Below are 21,707 nucleotides of genomic sequence, written 5' to 3' on the forward strand. Positions count from 1 at the left end.
TCCTCGTTCGATGACGGCGACGACCACAACTCTACCTTCTCCTTCGACCACTAAGAACCACCAACAAACGTGGATGCCTACAGCTGCACCGGTGACCGTAAGGGCAAAAGCCCGCGACGCTCCTCCTCTGCTTATATTATCGTTTTTAGTTGTTGAAGTTAAGAACTTGTCTGGCGATGAACTGTGGTGATCTTTTCTATGTAGTGGGTTTATGTGCATTTGGTTGTCCTTTTGATGCTGATTTCTTTGTCTATTGTTTGATCACGTCGAGTAGTTCATCACGTTGCATGCGTAGTATGGATATATGGTGCCGGATATGAGGTACGTGAATGTCGAATTGATTATTTGAGGTGTGATCGATCACTATCTGCGGACGCGTTCGCGGACGTTTGAGGGCTCGGATTTGCTGTCCGTTGCTGTAGATACTGTTAGGCGCCTAACATGAGGACAATTGAACAGTCGATAGGGCCCCTTGCCTCCTATCAGTACCGCCGCTGGTCTGCCTCGTCTTCTGTAGCCTTTAGGGGCATGAAGATGCGGTGGATCCCGACCCTTGTCAATGGGAGGGCTTTGTTTTCTACTCCCTCTGTAAACTAATATAAGAGTGTTTAGATCAATCTAAACACTCTTATATTAGTTTACAGAGGGAGTAGATGTTATCTTAAGTTTGGCTAGGGTTGTGTTCTACTTAGGAAGGCGAGATGACAATGACTCCTTGGAGATGAAATAAGTGCTGCCCGCTCAGCCCTGTCCTGATGGTACTTCTTGCATCATCAGAGGGCGTGTGAAGTTGTGCCTTTGGCGGATATCACGAGATTTAGTTGTTGTTTGTATTCGGTGTTTGGATCCGATATTCATTCGTTTATAGGTTGGATCCTCCGGATCTATGACTTTCTTCATCTGCGACGATTGTAGCATAAAAACTTTTCGACTTTTTACTATAATAAGATTTGTTCGGCTCTCGTGACGGAGAGACGATGATGGCGGTGTGCCTTCGGCCCCCTCAAGTGCTCGTAGGTGGTCTACGAAATTGGATGTAACCACTGTTGTTTTCGGTGTTTTTTATACTGTCCTGACAGTAGACGAGTAGATTGAATATTTTTTTTTGAACATAGTAGAGACGCAAGCGCTCAATATACGCGCATACGCTCGTCCATATGAACACACACACGCACACTCTACCCCTATGAGCACCTCTGAGAGACTGAGCCGACATATCATCTTGAGATTTACGAAGTCACCATAGGCGCTTCGTCGTCGACGGGAACGTCTCCTCCCACTGAAAGCGCATCACCAGAAATCCTGAAATAAATCTAGGAATAATTCGAGCACCAGGACTAAATCCAGAAATAATGCGAGCACCAAGACTTGAAAGTTTTTTTAAAAGGACAATTCCCTGCAATAATTTTAAGGATTTTGGGAAAACATCCATAAGTAACCGTATCCTCCAAAGTTTTTGTAGAAAGTCCATTTTTTAACTGAAAGGAGCTGGAAGCCCGTGCAAAACCGAGAATATCTGCTGGAAGGAACCACCGGCCCGCGGGCCCCACCACCGCCGCGCCAGGCTGAGGTGCCAGCGACCGCGCGCCGGTGAACCAACTTCCCTCCTAGTATAACCCGCCTCACCGTCGTCACGCCTCGTGCTCCTGCTCTGCTCCGCTCCGACGACGACGACGGCGCCACCACGCCAACCAACGCCCTTCCTTCCCGCACAATAAAAATCCCCGACCCCGACGCGCCACCCGCAGCCGCGCCCGCCCCGCCCCACCCCTCCTCACCCGCCTCGCGCCCGATCCGGATGGCGCCCGCCGCCGCCGCGGGGACCCCGCGCGGCCGGCGCTTCACCGCCGCGGTCCTCGCCGTCGCCGTGGCGCTCGCGCTCGCGCCCGCCGCGGGGAGGCCCGACAAGGAGACGCGGGAGAAGTTCTACGGGAGCCTCGTCGCCAACGGCACCCACAACGCCACCGCCGGGGACAACAGCATCGCCGACATGTTCGGCCGCGTGCTCGACAAGGAGTTCTCCGACAGCGACGCCTCCGAGGGTACGTGCGATCCCCTGCCCCCCCCCCCCCCCCCCCCCCCCCCTAGCCCCGCTCGGCCGCTCCTCTAGATCTGCTCTGGCCCAGGGGATTTTTTTTCTGCTGAAAATCATCCTGCGGGGGTGAGAGAGTAGATGTTTGAGTCGGATGTTGATGTCCCTTACTGCCAATTTCTCACGAGCCATGCAAATTTGGGGTTTAACACTGCACTTTTTTGGTTCGTTATTATGGTGATGAATTGCTTTGCTCCTCATTTTGCAGTGCCGGACAAGAACAGCTTCAACAACAGCATCTCAGATCATCAAGTAGGTGTGACTGCCCTCTTACGTGTGTGTTGTGTTTCCTGTTACGAAACTCTCTTTCGGTCTTTCCCCCAAGACTGGTGGAGGCTTGCCTAAAAGGCATTACCTGTGCTTTTCATAGTGCTCCAAAACGACATGACATACCAATATTGGTTGTTTGGTAGTGAGGTATTTCCCGTTGGAAATGAAACAGAAAAAACCCTCCAGGCGCATTTATGCGTACATGTCCCTGCTAAGTACTTTAGCAGTTTCTATATGGGTGTAAAACAAATAATACTAAGCCATATTTGATGGCGCATGCAGTTGACATGCTTTGTAAATTTGGGGTTCTACTTAAGCAGCTCTGTTGGAACTGTACCCAGTCTCCCATGATGTTAGTGTGGTGTATCTCCAGTGCTTGTTTATCCAATGATGTATAGTGGGGTGTTTCTCCCCTGCATGTTTTCTATTCAGTTAACTATAGCTCCTCATCTATTTGCTCTCAATAGTTCCTTTGACGTTTTTTTTGGGAAATCTGCTCATGGTGCACCTTCTGAAATAAGAACTTGTAATTCCATACATATTTATTTATTTATCTTATTGATTTGTTTTCTGTCAAAGTAGTTCGCTAGATGATAAATTTTATCTTCTATGTTTGTTCAGGCTGTTCTGGAGACTGTAGCTGTTATCACACACGACAAGAAAAATGATACACAGCAGGCAAAGTATGGCTAGAATATGAACAGGATCAGCTGTTAGAACCGTTCAATCTGTAGCATCCTACTATGATTGACATAACTTAAACAGTGCTTCTTGTGCAGTTCCTCAAGACCTTTCCAAATAGGTGACATGTTTGGTTCTCAGAATGAAAATTCTGATGACACGGAAACTGTGATAGACAAAGAGGTGTGTAAATTCACTTATTAACAAGGATTTTGCCATCCAATTAGTTCTGTTATTAGTTTGTTATCGCTGACTATAACTTTGTGCAGGATAATGTTTTTGTGATGTCAAATCGTAAAACAAAGTATCCAACACTTCAGTTAGATTTAAGGTCAGTTCTCTTTCATACCTTGACCCTGTATGTGGAATCTGTAATCTGCTGATTGCACGTAATCCATAACAATAAATTTTGGTTTTGCAGATTGATTAAAGATCTGGTAGTTATAATTGTTTCAGCTACTGCTGGTGGTATCATATTCTCTTGTTTGGGGCAGCCAGTGAGTAGACCTGCCATACTTTAGTGTTAACACTGCATTACCTCAGTAGGCTTGATTTATGTTGTTATTTTCCAGGTTATTGTTGGTTATCTACTTGCTGGTTCTCTTATTGGACCTGGAGGCTTGAACTTGATCAATGAAATGGTGCAGGTAAAAAAATATGATCACTAACGACTGCTCTTGTATCGTTATCTTTAGTTTAAGTCTCTTGGATTTTGGTCTAATTTTTTTACTCTGTACCTTGACGCAATGTAATTTCTTAAACACGCTCACCAAAAAATTTAGCATTGACACTGGGAATGTGCACTCGATAGTCAAGATTTATTATTTGGTTGGTCTAAATGAAGAATTGTCTAATTTTTTTTTTATCTTTTTATCTCATGCTTGAAAATGTTGCAAGGGTATATGTTTGGATGGTGACCAAAAGCAACGCCGATTATTTGGTCATGATTAAAATTTTGGCTCTTGCTTTTGATGGTTTCTAATATTTTGACACGCCCAGTCCCACGGTACAATTCTAGTTATTTTTCTCGCTAACATTGGTGAAAACATGGACAACCGACATGTTAACCAAAACATTCGTTAGCCAAATTTCTTGTGGGGTTGGCTTTGACTCAACCCGAAAATACCCTAAATGATCCTCAGGAAAATAATATTGTGAAGGGAGCATTAAACAATTTAGCAATTACGTTCGAACAGTAATGACATTTAACCTCCTAAGTATGCTATTGAATTTGAATATCACATCTCTCATTTCTTGTGTTCAACTGCAGGTGGAGACCTTTGCCCAGTTTGGTGTGGTTTTTCTTCTTTTTGCTCTTGGCCTTGAATTTTCATTGCCAAAGGTACTTTAGAATGTCATGGCTAATTACTTTGTTCTAATGTTACTCTTTCTTCAAATATAGTATTCATAAACATGTGGTGTCTGACCATGTTCTTCATTTCTATCAGTTGAAAGTGGTTGGGCCTGTTGCTGTGCTTGGTGGTGTACTTCAGATTGCTTTGTTCATGTTCTTGTGTGGCCTAACTGCTGCGGTATTGTATTAGCTACCTTTATTCAATACTGTTCTGTGAGAGAAAAGACACTTACCTAAATTTGAAGTTATGCCATTTTTCCAGTTGTGCGGTGCTAAATTATCTGAGGGAGTATTTGTTGGCACTTTCTTGTCAATGTCATCTACTGCAGTGGTAATTATGTTCGTTCAAGATGGCTATTGTTCAAAATTTATGACTTTTGCACTTTAAAATTTCTTTGGTCACCTAGATTCAGGGGAAATGTGGTTGAGTTGTTGGGCTTGGCTTAATTATAAGAATGACTGTTTACAGATAGCAAATTTTCACTCTGTTAACTGTAAATAATGTGTATCTTCTAATTGCTACAACCATGGCAGGTTTCCAAGTTCTTAGTGGAAAAGGGTAGCACAAATGCGCTTCATGGTCAAGTTACAATTGGCACCCTTATCCTTCAGGTTTGGACTTCATCCACTTCTTTCATCTATTTACTCTTTTATTGTTTACTATTGGTAAAAGTGTTACAAACTTAAAATCTTTGTTTGCAATTTTGATGAAGAAGCAATATAATCACTAGATATTTTAATTCAGTTGCAAGGATAGGAGTCCTCATGCACTATCAATTGCAACTTTTCAACTCTGACCAATTTAACCAACCTTCACTAGTAGTAGCTCTTCTTATTTGCGTACTGGTCTGTGCTATCATGCCTTAAGTGAGTTTATGTTTGTTAAATCGGTATGCACTACAAGCGCTAAGTCTCTAAGTTGTTAGTTATTTCAGTATTTCAATTAGAAAGGAGAGGAGATAGATACTTACTCCCTCTATAAAGAAATATAAGAGCGTTTAGATCACTACTTTAATGATCTAAATGCTCTTATATTTCTTTACGGAGGGAGTACTATTGAAACTGGTACTATTGGATCTTTCTCATATACAGACATTTGTGTCATCCTCATTGAACCAATCATTGATAATCAACAAATACAGTGCAACAAATACGGTGTATTTCGTCCTTAGTAATGGTTTATGTAATTCAAGGGTCAATTGCTTGGAAGCCCGTTTGATGGAAAGTAAGCTCTATGTGCTAGTGTTTCATAACTGTGCTCAGTTGAGATTCAGATATCATCTTCCTTTTACTCCAGGATTGTGCAGTTGGCCTGCTGTTTGCTCTCATTCCAGTTCTGGGTGGTTCAAGTGGCATATTTGGAGGAATGATGTCAATGGGGAGACTGTAAGATCATTATCAGAATGGCTAGTTTGCAGAAATCCAAAAATGTTATCTTAGTGTTATATCAGGGCCTTGAGTAATGCAGAATGTTTTTGTGTCAGGTTGCTTGTACTGTCCATATTTGTAACTGTTGCATATATGATGACTTGGTCATTTATCCCTCGATTCTTAAAACTGATGATCCAGTTATCATCACAGGTTAGTTGAACTGGGTTGTTTCTCTTCTGTCCTGGCACTGATTTTGATAGTTATGTGCATTGTTTCTTCATATTGGTGACTGGAAATTTTTATCATTTAGTGCTAGGAAACATTATCCATCCAACTTGGTTATTGTGCTCTTTATTTTTAGTGAAATTGGAGCTCCATGCTCTTCCTTTGTTTCTCTTTGGTTAGTGATGTGTAACTACTGTATCTGTATCGTCTAAAACCTCAGGTCCATGTTCGTGTAGACTTCCGTGGATTATTTAAAAAACGCTGTGTGTAGCCCACATTACTGAAGGGAATTCTGTTTTGCTTACTAAATACCATATATGTTCTTTCACAGTGATGTCATGATATTATTAAAAAAACACTTTCTATAGTTTATAGTGTTCTTTTAGTGTTTAAACTCACTTGCTAATTTGTTTTTTTTTAATATGCAGACAAATGAACTCTATCAGTTGGCTGCTGTTGCTTTCTGCTTGCTGCTAGCCTGGGTAAGGTTATTTGACTTCATTGCTTGTATCACACCCTGTTATGGACTTTAGCATGACTTTTATCGGCGCAGTGTGACAAATGTTATTAGTTTCAAGTTCTTGCCTGAGCACCAGTATAGTACAACATGATTCCCCGAAGCTTTTTTCTCTCTCAAAACTAGCAGGAGCATTGGCTTTTCCCAAAGCATATTTCTTGCCACTAGGAATGAAAATTTCGCCTGTCATACTAGCTATTCTCATGTTTGGTGTCAACAGCCTTCGTAGCATTGGTAGCTTGTATCACATCCTGTTGCTGGCATGAGGGATAACTGTCCTTATAATTGTTCCTGTTGCCCTCTCACTAGTTCTTTGTTATCATCAGCGTTCATACTATCACCTATAACACCAATTCTGTAAAGACTGATGTTATGTCTTTGTATTTGCCAGTGCAGTGATTATCTTGGACTGAGTCTTGAACTGGGCTCATTTCTTGCTGGCGTTATGATATCCACCACAGATTTTGCTCACCATACTTTGGAGCAGGTGCTATTCTGCATCCTGTTCGGTAGTTCTGTGTCATGATTTGGCTTTACTGGGTCTTGTTTTTTTATTGCCTTGTCAATTTAAGAATTTCGTTCACTTTGGTTGGACCTACCAGTTTGCTGCTCATAAAGGAACTTTTGCAGTATCTTACAAAGTGCTGTGTTTTAATAATTGAAGGTGGAAGCAATCCGTAACTTATTTGCAGCACTCTTCCTTGCAAGTATTGGCATGCTCATACATTTCAAGTTCTTGTGGAATCACGTTGACATATTACTTGCAGCTGTTATACTGGTTATAGTAGTTAAGAGTATAGTCATAACAGCTGTCATAAAATCATTTGGATACAGCATCAGAACAGCTTTCATCGTGAGTACCTCTCCCTTAGTATTTCCCCACAAGTATCTGTGCATTAAACGAATATGTTCTCACTCTTTTATTCTGTTCTTCTCGTACCAAGGTTGGTCTATCATTAGCTCAGATTGGAGAATTTGCTTTTGTGCTTCTGAGCCGTGCCTCACATCATCATCTTATAGGGGTGAATTATTCTAATCTCATCTAAACGTTTATATACTTGCAATGCACGCATGATTCGTAGGTCTTACCAAAATTTGTTTTGTAGGGGAAAATGTATCTGTTATTACTGGGAACAACTGCTCTTAGCTTGGTAAGTTTTTCTTTTCTGGGTCAATATGATGGGCCTAGGTGTTCCATGCACACTTAGTCACTTTATTTTGTTTCTTTCTGCAGGTAACAACTCCCCTCATTTTCAAATTAATTCCTGTGGTAACGCAACTCGGCATCCTTATGCGTTGGTTCCCCTCAGAAAGCGGTGTGCAGAATGAGGTATGCTTTCTTAGCTCTTTGCTGATGGTGCACCTTTGAATAAAATTATTCCTCATTATTCCATCATAGTTAGTGATGGTTTTCCAGGGTAAACTGTCATTACCTCATCGAAACATGGTTTTGCTCCAACATAAATTCTTGACAGAGTAGTCATAATAAGGGTTGGAGTGACCAAGCATGTTTCGCAAGTTCATGATCAAGATGTCCTAAATGCAAGTTTCACGTTTTAGTTTAGTATTCTTTTCTACATGACTTTGCCCACCTTATAAGATGGTTCATCCTTGCTTTTCTAGTGTCATAGTTGAGTCTATAATTGGAAAGTTTTCTATTATAATCTGATTTGGTTAAATGCCTGTTCTTTCCGTCAAGATTTTAATCATCAGGTTTTAGTGTGAAATGCTCAGTCAGTCTCATTCTTTCTAGTTCCATATCTGATCATATTTCAGCTGCCTTTACAGGAAAAGGCAACAATGCTTGATGTTTACAACAGAACACTCTAACATTGCAAAGCCAAGACATTCATTCCACTGACAACGATTTATCTGTGCAAAGACTCTTTGCACATGCCACGGATCGCTGCACAAATATTTTCATCATTTCCCTCCACGACAGTATAGCGGGGCTGTGATGCAATGACTAAGGATAACATTTTGAATGGCCGGGGAGTTATCCATATACCACTCCAATGCAAGAACTGAGTTTGTACATACTGTACATGTTGTCGAAGTAGCATATTCTTTACACGGTACGGCCGTGAGGCCTTGGTTTTGTACCATTCTTGCCAACTTAATCTTAGGAGTTAGATAGGGATTTTGTATGCCGAGCTCAGATGTACCGCACAAGTGACATGTACTATTTTCCCCATAGCGGGGTGGGGGGTGGGGTGGTATGCTATATATCGCCAATTGCCTTTGTGCGTGAAATGCCAGCTGACATGATCTGGTGTTGTCTTTCAACAATCATTTTCTCACAGCATTATATGGATATTGTTACTCTCCTGTCATTATGTGTGGCGAAGTAGTGAAGATTGTTTCCTGGGGTACAGATTGTTTTTCTCCCGACACTGTCCATCTTGTCTCTGGATGTTTTGTTTATGCTAGCTCATTCATCCTAGGTTGGCGGAATTTTGCTGTCACTTAGAGCATATCTAGCCCTCGAATCCTTTAATCCCCCAAACTTCACCCCACCCTCTAGCCCTTATACCTAAAACTTAATCCCCTTAAAAGTTCACTTTGCTAATTCTTCCAAAAGTTCGGACAGACATGTCAAGCAAGTGCACCACATTTCAACATGCAGTTGAACAATTCAAATGCACCACATCATAATTCAACTATGGACATAAATACCCTTCCTCATCCAATCCAACAAACAACTACAACATAATCATGTTTGAGCCAAAAGGCATCAAATTCAATAAGTTCATTCCAAAAAACCACCAAGCACGTGGTGGATCAACAACCAACATCAATCACAAGTAAACCACCCACGTCATCATTATCAGCATCACCACCACCATCATTGCCGAAGCCACCACCCAAACGACTTAGCCAAGATCTACACAAGAGTGATTTCTCAATATCGTCTGGTCGTCTCGTCCATCTTGCTTGGGTCCATGAACATGATAGCACGCTCTTCGACTGGTATCTTGTTCTTGTGTTCCCGGGCCTCCAATGCAAGGCAGTGCTCTTGAATGCGCCTCTTGTTTGCTATCTCCTCGGCCTCCATTGCAAACCTTTGCTACTCAATTGGAAGTCTTCTTTCTTCAGCTTGCACCTTCCTCTCCTCGATCACCACCTTTGCCTTCCTCCTCTCCTCCTCCATCATCTTGAGCTCGTAGAACCAAAGACAACTTATCCTCCTTCCTTTCGGTCACCAACACCCTATTCACCCCCACCATCGCAACGATCTTTTCTTTGTATTCTACATCATTGCAGGCAGCAACTACCGGGTCATATAAATGATATATCTAAAAACAAACATATAGTTTTGAGATTTCACAAAAAAAACATTTAAAAATCGGTGAGGCTAGGATTTGCAAGTTACACCAACGCGACAACATCGGTGGATTCCCTCTGCAGCATGGTCCTCTGGCCTCGTCTCCGTCATGTTGGTGCGTCTTCCGGTGCTGGCCTGAGGTCTTCGACAAATAATAGAGGTTTGACTCTTGGATTTGTGGCTCTCCCGGTTGTGATAGTTCTTCTCCGAGGTGTTGGTTTGGTAAAACCGTGGACTTGATCACTTCCCGTCTAAGGGACTCTAAGAGCATCTCCAGCCGCGCCCCCAACAAGGCCCCCCAGGCGACTTTTCGGCCGCCGGCGTCAAAAAATCGGCCCAGTTGCGTCCCCAAGGGCCCAATTTTCGCCGGCTCGAGCCGAAATTGGCGTCGGTGGACCCAACCCGAACCCGACGCGCTGGGGGCGCTCGGGGGCGCCGGGCGAATCGTTTTTGGCGCGAAAGAGCCGCGGGCCCTCCTTGCCAGCGACTCGTCTTGCTTCTCGCCGCTTCGTCGTCCTCATCGCCTCGTTTCCCGCGGCGAATCAATGCCAAAGCTGCCGCGCGCTGCCGCGCCGGTCAGCCTCCGCCATTGATGCCTCACGGGCGGCGCAGTGAAGGCGTGACGCCGCGCGTCCCCGCGCATGCCACGCGTAGACGAGGCCGCCACGCGTGCTCGCGCCGCCTCCGCCTATATAAGCCGCCCCCAGCGCGCCGGTGGCACGCACAGAGTCTCCACCGCCGACGCGCCCTATCTCCCCTTCCTCCCTCTCCCCTCGCCGTCCCAGTTCGTAGAAATGGCCGAACGATTCCCAGGCGACGGCGAGGCGGCGGACGGCTTCGGCCGCCGCCACCTTCACGAAAACGAAGCTCGGCTCCTCTACGAGGCCAAGTAGCCGGTCCCGCCGGACATGCGGGTGCCTGGGGCGTGGAGAATCAGCGCCGGCGGGGTCCCGGTGCCACCACCGCCCATCGGGGCGGCGCGTTGTGCGGAGATCGCACGTATTCGCGCCTCTCTGCCACGGGCGGCGAGGGAGGAGCCGCGCTACGTCCCCGACAGCCCGCTCCGGGAGCCCTACTTCCGCCGCCGTCACGCCGAGCAGCTCGAGGCCACCAACGGCGTCGTGCCCTCCGTCAGGCTCAACTCCGAGGGGCGGCACCGATGGTGGGGCGTGCCCGGCCGCATGCTGGAGGCCGTCCTCGAGTACATCGAGGGCGGCAACACGCCGAGGCTGGAGTACCCCTCCCCGCCGTCCTTCTCTCGCCGCCGTGGGAGCTCGTGGACGCCGAGGCGCATGGACCCCCGGGCGTCCTCCTCCTCGTCCGGTCGGTCGACCGGCTCTCCCAGCCTCCGCCCCGTCAAGTCGGAGCCCCAGGACACGCCTGTCAGCCGGCGCACCCGCAGCTCCGGTGTCCGCATCGCCGACTCCATCCCCGCTTTCGGGCGCCTCGTCCTCGTCGCGCCCAAGCTGGAGCCCAGTCTGCCCCCGGAGTATGAGGAGATAGCCCGGCGCGGCTTCTCCGATGCGGACGCCCTGCGGTGGGCGCGCGACGACTACCTCCGGACGGAGATGACCCGGCAGACCCGGGCCCTGGAGGAGATCGCCGCCCGCAAGCGTGGGCGCGAGGACGAGCACGACGTCGTGATCCTCGACAGCGACGACGACGAGGACGCCGCCGGACCGTCCAACCCGCCGCGCCAACCGGGGGAGGGTTGTAGGAGGGACGGCGGCGACGACGACTACACGCGGTTCTACAGCCTCCTCGGCATGTAGAACTGCAAGGGCGGCGGCCGGCGAGGAGCGGCGAGGCGAGTGAGACGGCGGGCGGGCCTAGTAGTGTTTTTTTTTTGTAAAATATTTTAAATATGTATGAGTGGGCATGTTTGTGCCGTGTTTGGTCGAATTTGGTTTGAAGTCGCCGAAATATGCATGAACTCGCCGTGTTTGCGCCGTTCAAAAAAATCCCGTGGGCGCCGCGACTGGGTGGCATCACGGCCCCAGCGCGCGTTTTGCGCCGGTGCGCCCTCAGGGGGGCGATTTTTAGCGCCTCCTGTGGGGCCAACGCCTAGAGATGCTCTAAGGGACTTCGATGTGCTTTCTTTATTTTTCAGGATTGTTTGTAATACTGTCTTGATTAGTATATCTGGATGATTTAGAAAAACATCTTCTTTTTAATTGCTAGGTTTAAACAGTGGTGTAATCAGCTGATCCTAACAAGTCTCTTTATTTTGAACGAACTTTTATAATGAGGCCGGCAAGTGGCCCAGGGCAACTTGTTAGAACACTTGAAGATTATAAGATCCGAAAAACATATTGTTGTTTCTGGATGACACTATGACAGTGATGACCCCCTACTTGTATTATCCGCCATGGTATTTTAAGTCATCCACGAGCTGTAAGCTGACAATGTCACTTATCCTCATTGCACGGTCAGAAGATTGTTGTGTACTAGAAAAGGGGATGTTTCCATCACTCACAGTTAATTACAGTGCGATAAGTATAAATCTGAATAACCTACATTGAACTTAAAGTCTGAAGGGGACAGGAAGTGTTCCGGGAAAAGGTATGGAAGGGACTTTTGGAGTTCAATCATTCTGCAGTCGGACGTGGTGCGCTTGTAGTATTGTTGTCCGTTCGAAGCTTGAGAAATCCTTTTCCTTGAAACTTGGATAGTTTACAAAGTGCAGCTTTCCTGAAAACCATTTTTATATATAGTACTAATGCAGTCAGCAAGCTCAACTTGACCGTACAGAATAGAAGTCTGAAACCGCTCCTACGTCAGGGTAAAGACTAAAGACCAAGAGCCATGCTTTGACAAATGACAGTTGTGAAGCGGCACACTTCATGCCTGCAAAAAAGCGTAAAAAAAAGTAACCAAAATAAACCAAAAAGCGCATACACCTAATCCGTAATTTTGAACTCGAATACGATTCTTTAAATACAGCTGCAACCTGCAGCGTTCCCAAGGCAGCAAACAACAACCAGGTCACACCAGAGAGAGAGAGAGAGAAAGAGAGAGAGAGAGGGAGGGAGAAGAGAGAGAGGACGACGACGACGAGGAGCAGGAGGAGGAGGAAGGAGCAAGGATGGGTCAGAGCCCCCTTATCCGGCTGCCGGTGGCGGAGCAGGTTCAGCCAGAGGTGGCGACCGGTGGCAGCAACAGGTGCTTTTTTCGGAAAAGCTTTGCTTATTCACCAGAATCGGCTTTTGCCGCTGGCTAATTACAGCCTCAGCTACATCATATAGTGAATAAATGAACTCATGAGGTGAGCTTCGTCATGTTTAATTCGGCATGCGTGTGTGTGCACTGCCTTTCATCAGGGAAAAAAAGTGCAGTTGTTAGCTTGAGAGCATCGGACACGCTATTGGCTATTGCCCTTACGATGCAACCGGTTGCCTTTTATATTTATATATATACAGAAGCTCAATTTATTGTTAGGATCACGTTAACCTGTTGTCGGTGGGAAAATCGACGACAAAATTAAAAGCTAAGTCCAATTTAGAAAGCATTGATTTTAAAAATACCGCAATAGCTAAATGTAAGTTGACTGAATTTGCAATTTGTATAAGTCGATTTTGTGGGAGGATAAACGATTGGATGGGCAAGAAAGCCGAGGAAGAAGAAAGAAGGCCGGTTGTTGGATCTTAATCTAATGACCCGGAAAACCGACTTACCAAGATGAATTCTAAAAACACATAGAAAATGAGGTGCCATGTAAGAAGTCATGAATATGCTTCACCGCCGGTTCAAAACTTCCAATACAAAGGAAAAACGTTTGAATTATAGGCATATGTAGGGGGGAAACATAGGAGAAAGCCCTCATGTCTATTTTCCTCCAAAATGCTATGGAATTTTCTTTACCTGATGTCATAGGAACCCTGATGAGCACAACACAACATGGTCGCAATTTTTCCTATATGAATTTACCCATTCAAAGTTCTAGGCGCGGCCTAAGACCATATAGATGTTCTTCAGCCAAAGAACCATATATGTCATAATACATGGATCGTTCTTTGATTCTTGTGGTGATCCAACCGTTTGGAGGTCGTATGTTACCCCCAACATAAAATAGAGACATAAATTTGAAAATAAAATACCTTGGTGCACGTATGTTTTTACTGACAAACATAATCTTAAACTACTATTAAACTGATCATTGGCCCATGAATTAACGCTCTTTGTTTTGTTTTAACCCGCAGGAAGGAACAATCTGGCAAGCCTACAAAAGCTACAAATAAATACTACAAAAACTCAAGCAAAGATGATCTAGTTTTAAGGGCGACACTGGACTCAATTACTAGAATTGGATAAAATTGCAATCCGGTGATGAAAAGGAACATGTAAGTTTTCTTACCTGGTATTATATATAGGCACAAATTATGATCTGTGAAGTTTCTCGTTTGCTATTGTTCAATAGGTTATATAATAAACACATCAATTTTGGGGTGTAGTTGTTTTATTTTGGGAAGTTTCTCACATGAGCAATTTTTTAGGCAGGTACTTTAAAAACGAAAAACTTAGTTCCCTTATGCTATTTCCTACCCTACATAATTCCTATCAAAAATTTCACTAACGATGTCATATTTCCCCTCTTCCAGGCAATTACTGTCAATTGCACAAATATCACCTTCTCCACTTATTGTTTGTAAGAGAATGCAGCTGTGCCGCTTGCCATGTGTAATTTTGTCAAGAAAAGAAAAAATTGTTGCATCTCTTGGCCTTGTACTTTCTAGTTTTTGGCTCACTAATGATTTATGTACTACAATCATGTATTGTTCAAATACGCATGTTTTAAGTACTTTGAATGTATGACCTTATTGTCCTTAAAAAAATTCCATGTCTCCCTCTATCAATTACTCCCTGTCGGGGAATTGATTCTGAGCTACGGGAAATCCTCCAAAACCATGGTTCGAGCTCTGAGGACTTGGCTTGTGGCTACGAGGCTACGAGCTAGGCACGACAAAGACACATCGAGCTACCCAAGTTCGGGCTACCGTCCAGTGTAAAACCCTACTCCTGCTTGGTTGTATTGCTTGTGGACAGAGCTCTTCGAGCTACACGGTGAGCCGAGGCTCTTGGGTGTCAACAACGGCGCAATGGGCCGATCAAGGAGCCATCTTCCAATCCCTTGATAGGGTGGCCGCGCTGCCACTTTTATAGGTGCCTTGGGCCTCTTCCCCAGAAACATGAGCGGGAAAGGGCTACCACAGGGTGGCATTTTGAAAGGGGACAGGCGCCGGTGCTTATCTTGACAAAAGGTGGTCTTCGTCTGCCAAAGGTATTATCCATGACGCGCGGAGGGCTCCATGATGACCTCCGTCTTGCAGCGTCTTCGTCATGGTCTTCATTCACCAAAGCAGAAAGCTTTGGGACTTGCTTTGGGGGCAGGTAGGCGCAACTGCTCCCTTAGCACCGAAGGGGAAACTTCCCCGGCCGCACAAGATGGCACCTGCCATGGTGATGTCACCCGCACAATGGGCGCGTGACCCGTGTCGCGCAAGCTCCTCGGGAGGCCTCATGGATGGCGCCTCGCGGGGTTGGCCTCACGAGGCTGCCGACTGTGGTGGTACTTGGTGAAGTCCCTTGTCGGAGTGCCCCTCGTGGGGCATGGCCCTCGTGAGGTTGTCGGCTTTGCGGCGCTCGCTGGTGGGCTACCTCTTGAGTTGGTCCAGGGGGGCCTTCCTGGGCTGCATGCAGATGTCCCGTGGTACCCTGGTTTCCACTGGGCCGAGAGTAGTCCCCAGGCCTGCGACACGCACGTTCTGCCTGTTGAGGGACGAAGCGACGCGGGGCCTAAGACTGCCGGGCCCATGCAAGGACACATGGCATCTCGGCGGGACGGGGGTGCCCCCACTTCCCCCACAAGGCATCGGTAACTGCGGCTCTGCCATAAAACCTTCTGCGCGTGGCACGAGGTCATCAAAAACAACATCGCCGAAAGCCTCATAGTCAAACCAAGATTGACTATCAGACCAAAACAATCCCTTCAGATGCCCATCTTTATCAACTATTTGAACAAATAATCTAGGTCTCTCTCTTGCCGCGACATCATGTGACGGATCACCGTCTGAGCATCACCGGCAGCGACTATTTCCTGCTTGTACCGATGGCAGAAGTTATAGATGTCCCTCGTCATGCATCCAACCTAGTCATATCCACCATACTGCATGCACAATACATCCATAATTTTGTGTTTGTGGATTCCAACACTTTCCATCTCTATAATGTCCGCTTTCTACTCGCCACTGATTCTTCTGTGAGAACGCAAAAAGCAAGCAAGGTCTCGTGGGGCCAGAGGATGGTTGTGTACATTGATGAAATACTTCACAGGCCACTACCCTGTTTTCACTACTCTTGCAATGACAAACTTGGCTTTGCACCCCCCACACACAAATGATATTCCGTGGCTTCCTATTCCTATCTTCTTTCTTTCTCTTCATGTGCTTGTCTTCACGCCAACCTTCACGACTACAGACAAGTTTCCTCGGAATTATCTTCACATTCGCTTCATCCCACTCAACATAGCCTTTCCTCACACTAAAGCCTTTCTCAAGAGCATACTTGTTATAGAACTCAAAACCTTCATCATCGCTATCAAACATCTCGCTGACAATGTCAATGTACTCAGCCATACACTCAACACTTACATCGGTCATGTCTTCCTGCATATCGAATCTTATATACTTAAGAAGTTCACCCCTCCTACTTGATTTATCTCAACATGAAGCATAGACACGTCAGCATCCAATCACATCCAGCCACGTCACACGTCATGCAGTCCCACTCAAGCCCACCTCCTCGAGTCTGAGCACACAATTTCCTACAACCCACGCCCCTGGTTAGGCCCGAAGAAACTCCCTCCTGATTTTTCTACTCCGGCTCCTCCTCCCGCCGTCGGCCTCCCTCGCCGGTGGTAGGAGCCGCTTCCTCATCTCGTTCGTCAGCTCTGGATCCTCCATGCGGCGGCGCTCGGGTTACTCCTCGCGGCAGCAGCACCAGATGCGGCGGCCATCCCTATCGCGCGCCCGGTTCCTATGGGAAGGAACAACTCGCTGGTCTACCACCGCCCGCTCTCCCTGCCTCCTCGCCGCCGCCATGGCCTGAAGCGGGCATCCCCGAGAAGCACCTGTGCGCACGCCGTGCCTCCCCTCTGGTCCCTTCTTCGCTCCGTTGGCCGCATGGAGGCTGACAGCCACTGCTCAGAGAAGTGCTTAATCCAACAGCGGGGCCATTGAATATTTAGCCGATGTTTGTCTTGCTTCAGCCACGACCTTCTGCTATCGTAATGGTGGCCTTTCTCCGCAAGCCGATCTTTTGCAACTCGGAGGTTAGATTGAACGATCAATACTACCACACTTCATGATCCATACAATAGTTGATTTTGTACAGAGAAGCTTTGATCTATACTTATGTTACTTTTCTAACCTTCTTTTGTGCAGATTCTGTTCTATTGTCTCTTGGGAAGTTGTTTGATGAAAACCAAAGCAGTCCAGTGATCTTACTTAAGTCTTATTTCTGCTAATCTATGGTAATATTCTTCTTACATTCATGTTCTAAGGTCATCTCTCTTTTGTATCATCTAGACACCCACCCTATATCTCCTTCGCTTTAACACATATAGGCGAAGCTCAAACTGATTCAAACTAAGGTTGAAGCCTACATGCAGACTCGCCTAACATGGCGTGTTTTTTTGTATGTATAGTCATTGTTGTTCTGGTTGTCTGCTTTAGGCATACTTATAGTCTAAGATCTGGAGTGATATCCCACCATGCATCAAATTGTGCGTATTAAAATGATTTGTATGTATGGAATTTTGTTATCACAATCAATTTATTTAACTTCATATCATTGCAAGAGAGGTAAATTGTTTCTTTTTGGGTATGTATCTATCTTTCTACAATATATCAAGTTTAGTTAATTTGATTTCATTGTTTATATATGTATTTAAAGTTAGCTAGATTGTCTGCATGTCGTATAAGTGCAATTGCATGGCCAAGCAGTTCTGATCCATGACATTATTGTCTGTGAGGCATACATTTAATTAGGGTGTGTCTAGAGCACATCTAGATGTGCTCTAGTTATTGCACATCTAAGTGAGTGAATCAAGTATAAAGAGGAAAAGAAAAAAGAAAAAGAAAAATATCCACACGAATCTCAACGCAAGATTAGGACTTAGATGTGCAATACTTATGGCACATCTAGATGTGCTTTAGCAAAACTGATTTAATTATTGTTGGAACCTTCTGGTGAAACTTTGAAGAATGAATCCCTTACTACAATTGTTTAATTTGTTTGAAGAGTTTATTGTAATTTGCAAGGCTCAAACAACATAGAACTATGATTCAAGTCTGATAGTTGCTTATACATTGTGCAAAAATATGGTTTGCATGAGTTCACAAATACCCCACTAAAGTGGAGAATTCATTTTCTTCTTATCTCTTATATGTCCTCTGATAATACACCTATGAATCTTTAGGATTTGACACAACAATATCCCGCAGCAACGCGCGGGGTATTATCTAGTACAAATTAACAATTGGTATCAATCATGTATCGAAAGTAAAAGAATTTCCATGCTCACATATTCCCCTCAAGATAAAAGGTTCAGAGTTTCAGAGGGTGCTAACATTTGTTTACTGTCTTACGTTGCTTCCGGAGGTTTCTAAAGATGTCGACATACAAACTTCTCATTGTTGGGACGCGAACGAGGAGCACACGGCAACGCACTCCTCTGGAATCAAAGCCACTCATGATTCGTTTGGGGATAGGTGCATGTTTTTGTTTAATTGATAGCGAGATTGCAATATTGCGTGCTTGTGTATATGCCAACAGTAAAAAGCTGCCATACTTATTTAATTCGAGATAGTGTGTCTGACTAACATACCACAAATTTCAACAAAGCATTCAATGACAAAGACTTTGGGTACACACCCATTTAATAACAATAACAAGGATGAAGCACTGTAAAAAGATAGCAATTTCGTTTGTGTGTGTGACAACATACATTGGTTTTGATTGTGTGATTAATTGCACCTAGATTGGAAGTTTATCACAAAAAAATCACACCTTCCTCGGAATTTTTATTATTAAATTGTCAGATTTTTTAGAAGAGAATAATTCCTGACATTTTCAGGAAAATCCTGGGATTATTATGAAAAAGTTTATAGAACTATTACCACGACATTCCCAGTTTTTCGCTTAAGATAAAAAAACATGAAATGTGAAATCTCTCGTATTTATTTACCTAATTTACTAGAAATTACTATTTGGGTCTGTGCTTATACAATGGTTATGCATTTTATACGACATTGGCGCATGTGTTTTGGACGATAAGGGTTTGAACATAGGTCTAAATCATGCATGGGACCCACGCATAGGGATACAGCTCTTGTCAGTTGTTCAGCCGGATAAGTTGGGCAAAAAGTAACTGCCCGTACAAGAATCGAAGAGGCGAAGTAAGTGTCTACGCATTTAAATATATTACCTCATCACTGAACTAGTAAAAATGAAATATTAAATTGACTCCATACATGTATTGGTAATGTACTTTGTGGTGAAACAACAGTGCCAGGGAAACATCTCATTGCTCATAAATGGTGCAATGAATCAGCTGGCAAGTTGGTTGTAACAATGGTCAATAGATAAAGGAAGCAGAGGGAGATACGGGGCGATAAATGAACGCAATACGGAGAGGCTAATATAGTGGGCGTTGATCCCAAGATAACTAGATGGGTATGATTGCAGTGGGCTGCGTCGCCGAGTGCTCTTATACAATTTCACTCATTGCTATTACTACCTACTCCCTCCGTCCCATAATGTAAGACAGCTTTTGACACTAATGTAGTGTTAAAAAACGTTTTATATTATAGGATAGAGAGAGAGAGTACAATTTGATGTCCTATAATGTTATCTCTGGTTGTGTTAGATTGTTTCATCTGTACTCCTCCACAATTTGGCGGATGGGGATAAATTTTAGCACATGATACTATGATTCATATAGAGCATCTCGGTAAACATCCATCATGGTGACTTACAACCTACAAAATTTAGAAATAAGATGGTCAATGATAGTTTAGCCTTAATCCTAAAAGTATGCTGCTCCGTATGTCCACGCTTTCACCGGACATCTAATCATTGCGTACATTATTGACATAGTTTCATGGAGGAGAAAAGGGCAAGATATATGGATTATCATTTACCCTGAATCGCTGGACAAAGAGGCCAAACAATTTACTACTGTTATACATATTAGAAGGATAACTCTCTGAAACATGAGTTACAAATTTAAAATGTAGCAATTATATACCAAAACAGGTATACTTAGTTAAGTGCTAAGACAACTCTATTCTCACTCATTGACCAATATATTATAAAGTTGAGGGCAAAATAACCAATAGAATTATAGCAACAGTTCAATGCAGACTACACTGCAATCTGACTGGTCATATCTTAGGTACTTTGCAATAGACGTCCTGTTTTATAAAGCAAATTTTACGCTGCAATCTGTTCTTGATTACCTTGGACCCTCCAACCCAATAACAATCAAAATGAGTTGGCAGTAAAGTTAACAGGTTGTCTGGTGTGTTTTTTCGAGAGTACGCCAATGGCGTATCATATTTTTATAGAAAAGAGCAATCATAATTATAAGAGGCTAGGCATAGATGCGAACATCCTGCTAGCGGAACCCACTCAACACCTAAGGAAAAAAAAGACCTAACTACTCACAATACGGTGTATTCTTCCGACTCCGGCTTCATCCCATTCTCTAATACCGTCAAAGATTTGGTCCACCAATTGTCTCGGCCTCCTATGTTGCTCCAGTTGCCCAAAAACTCTAGCATTCCTTTGTTTCCATATGGACCAAGCAATGAATATGACAATAGTGTCGAAACCTCTTCTATCCCTTGTCGCAATTGCACTCCGCACTTGAAGCCACCATGCCTCAAGTGAATCACCAGGTTGCGGCTGTCTAACGGTGACGCTGATTTCTGTGAAGCATAGATGCCAGACCTCCCGAGCGTAGGGGCAGTGGAGAAGTATGTGATCGACTGTGTCTTCCTCTTGTAAGCATGTGTAGCAAGCATCCGTACTGTCCTGCAGGCCGTGCCTAGCTCGCCGATCCGAGGTCCAAAGTCTATATTGCACCGCTAGCCATGCAAATTTTTTGCATTTGAGGATCGCCCCACTCCTCCAAATACACTCATACATTGGAGAAGTCGCAAGCCCAAGTTGCAGAGCCCGATACACCGACCTAGCTGTGTACTGCCCCGAAGCGTCCCAAGGCCATGTAAACGTATCCGGCACTTGAGGGTCACGATAAGCATCCATAGTCACCACTCTGAGATGCATGAGCTGTATAAGGGCCATAAAAGGTGGCTCTCCATTAATATCCATCTCCCACCTGCTATCCACCATAGCCTGGCCGACCGTCCGTTTGTTTTGCACTCTGGTGGAAACCAAAGGTAATATGGCCGGCGCAATGTCTTCCACCGCCAAGCCGTTCATCCATTGATCCTTCCAAAAGAGCACTCTGTTACCGGCTCCCACCGTGATTTGCACGAGTTGATTGAAAAGCTGCCTCGCTTCGTCATCGACCAAGAACGGGATGCCTTGCCAAGGTATATCCAAGTCCGTTCTCCCCAACCATTCCCATCTCACCCTGAGTGAAATAGCTTGCAACTTCAGATTCTTAACTCCGAGGCCTCCAAACCTTGTTGGGCGACATATGGTGTTCCACGCCACAAGGCATTGCCCGCCGTTAACCTTGTCCTTCCCAGCCCAAAAGAACGATCGCATCCAGGCGTTAATTTCATCGAACACCCAATCAGGAGCATTGAGCACCATTAGCTGATGGATAGGTCCCGCCGCCACC

At 44.9% G+C, this 21,707-nt stretch overlaps 1 protein-coding gene and 1 long non-coding RNA gene across 3 annotated transcripts; both read left to right on the top strand.

Annotated features, from left to right (window-relative positions):
* The first annotated feature begins 1,572 nt into the window (after positions 1-1,572).
* On the top strand, positions 1,573-8,884 carry KEA5 (K+ efflux antiporter 5). Of its 2 annotated transcripts, none has more exons than XM_048676603.2 (20): positions 1,573-2,042; positions 2,301-2,344; positions 2,984-3,045; positions 3,142-3,226; positions 3,313-3,374; positions 3,465-3,540; positions 3,616-3,690; positions 4,314-4,385; positions 4,492-4,575; positions 4,660-4,728; positions 4,932-5,009; positions 5,695-5,783; positions 5,882-5,978; positions 6,422-6,475; positions 6,902-6,997; positions 7,175-7,363; positions 7,455-7,532; positions 7,617-7,661; positions 7,745-7,840; positions 8,287-8,884. In XM_048676603.2, the coding sequence occupies exons 1-20, from the start codon at positions 1,799-1,801 to the stop codon at positions 8,338-8,340; spliced, it is 1,749 nt and encodes a 582-aa protein (XP_048532560.1). In that variant the 5' UTR covers positions 1,573-1,798; the 3' UTR covers positions 8,341-8,884. The 2 variants fall into 2 exon arrangements, with proteins under 2 accessions (XP_048532560.1, XP_048532561.1); XM_048676604.2 differs by having other exon boundaries at positions 1,576-2,042; positions 8,299-8,884.
* A 5,259-nt stretch (positions 8,885-14,143) lies between these two features.
* Positions 14,144-17,289, top strand: LOC147973613 (uncharacterized). The gene is made up of 3 exons (XR_015602990.1): positions 14,144-14,175; positions 14,434-17,162; positions 17,275-17,289. It is a non-coding gene; the product is annotated as an uncharacterized LOC147973613 (long non-coding RNA).
* The last annotated feature ends 4,418 nt before the right edge of the window (positions 17,290-21,707 follow it).

The sequence above is a fragment of the Triticum urartu genome, chromosome 5A (assembly GCF_056163025.1).
Source record: "Triticum urartu cultivar PI428250 chromosome 5A, HENAU_Tu73, whole genome shotgun sequence".
In the NCBI taxonomy this organism is placed as follows: domain Eukaryota; kingdom Viridiplantae; phylum Streptophyta; class Magnoliopsida; order Poales; family Poaceae; genus Triticum; species Triticum urartu.

Bases quoted from the DNA above. Each gene is read 5' to 3' on its own strand.
- KEA5 (XM_048676603.2), top strand. From the start codon at position 1,799: ATGGCGCCCGCCGCCGCCGCGGGGACCCCGCGCGGCCGGCGCTTCACC. The intron at 5,979-6,421 runs GTTAGTTGAACT...TTTAATATGCAG, and splicing joins TGATCCAGTTATCATCACAG to ACAAATGAACTCTATCAGTT. The intron at 7,841-8,286 runs GTATGCTTTCTT...ATCATATTTCAG, and splicing joins AAAGCGGTGTGCAGAATGAG to CTGCCTTTACAGGAAAAGGC.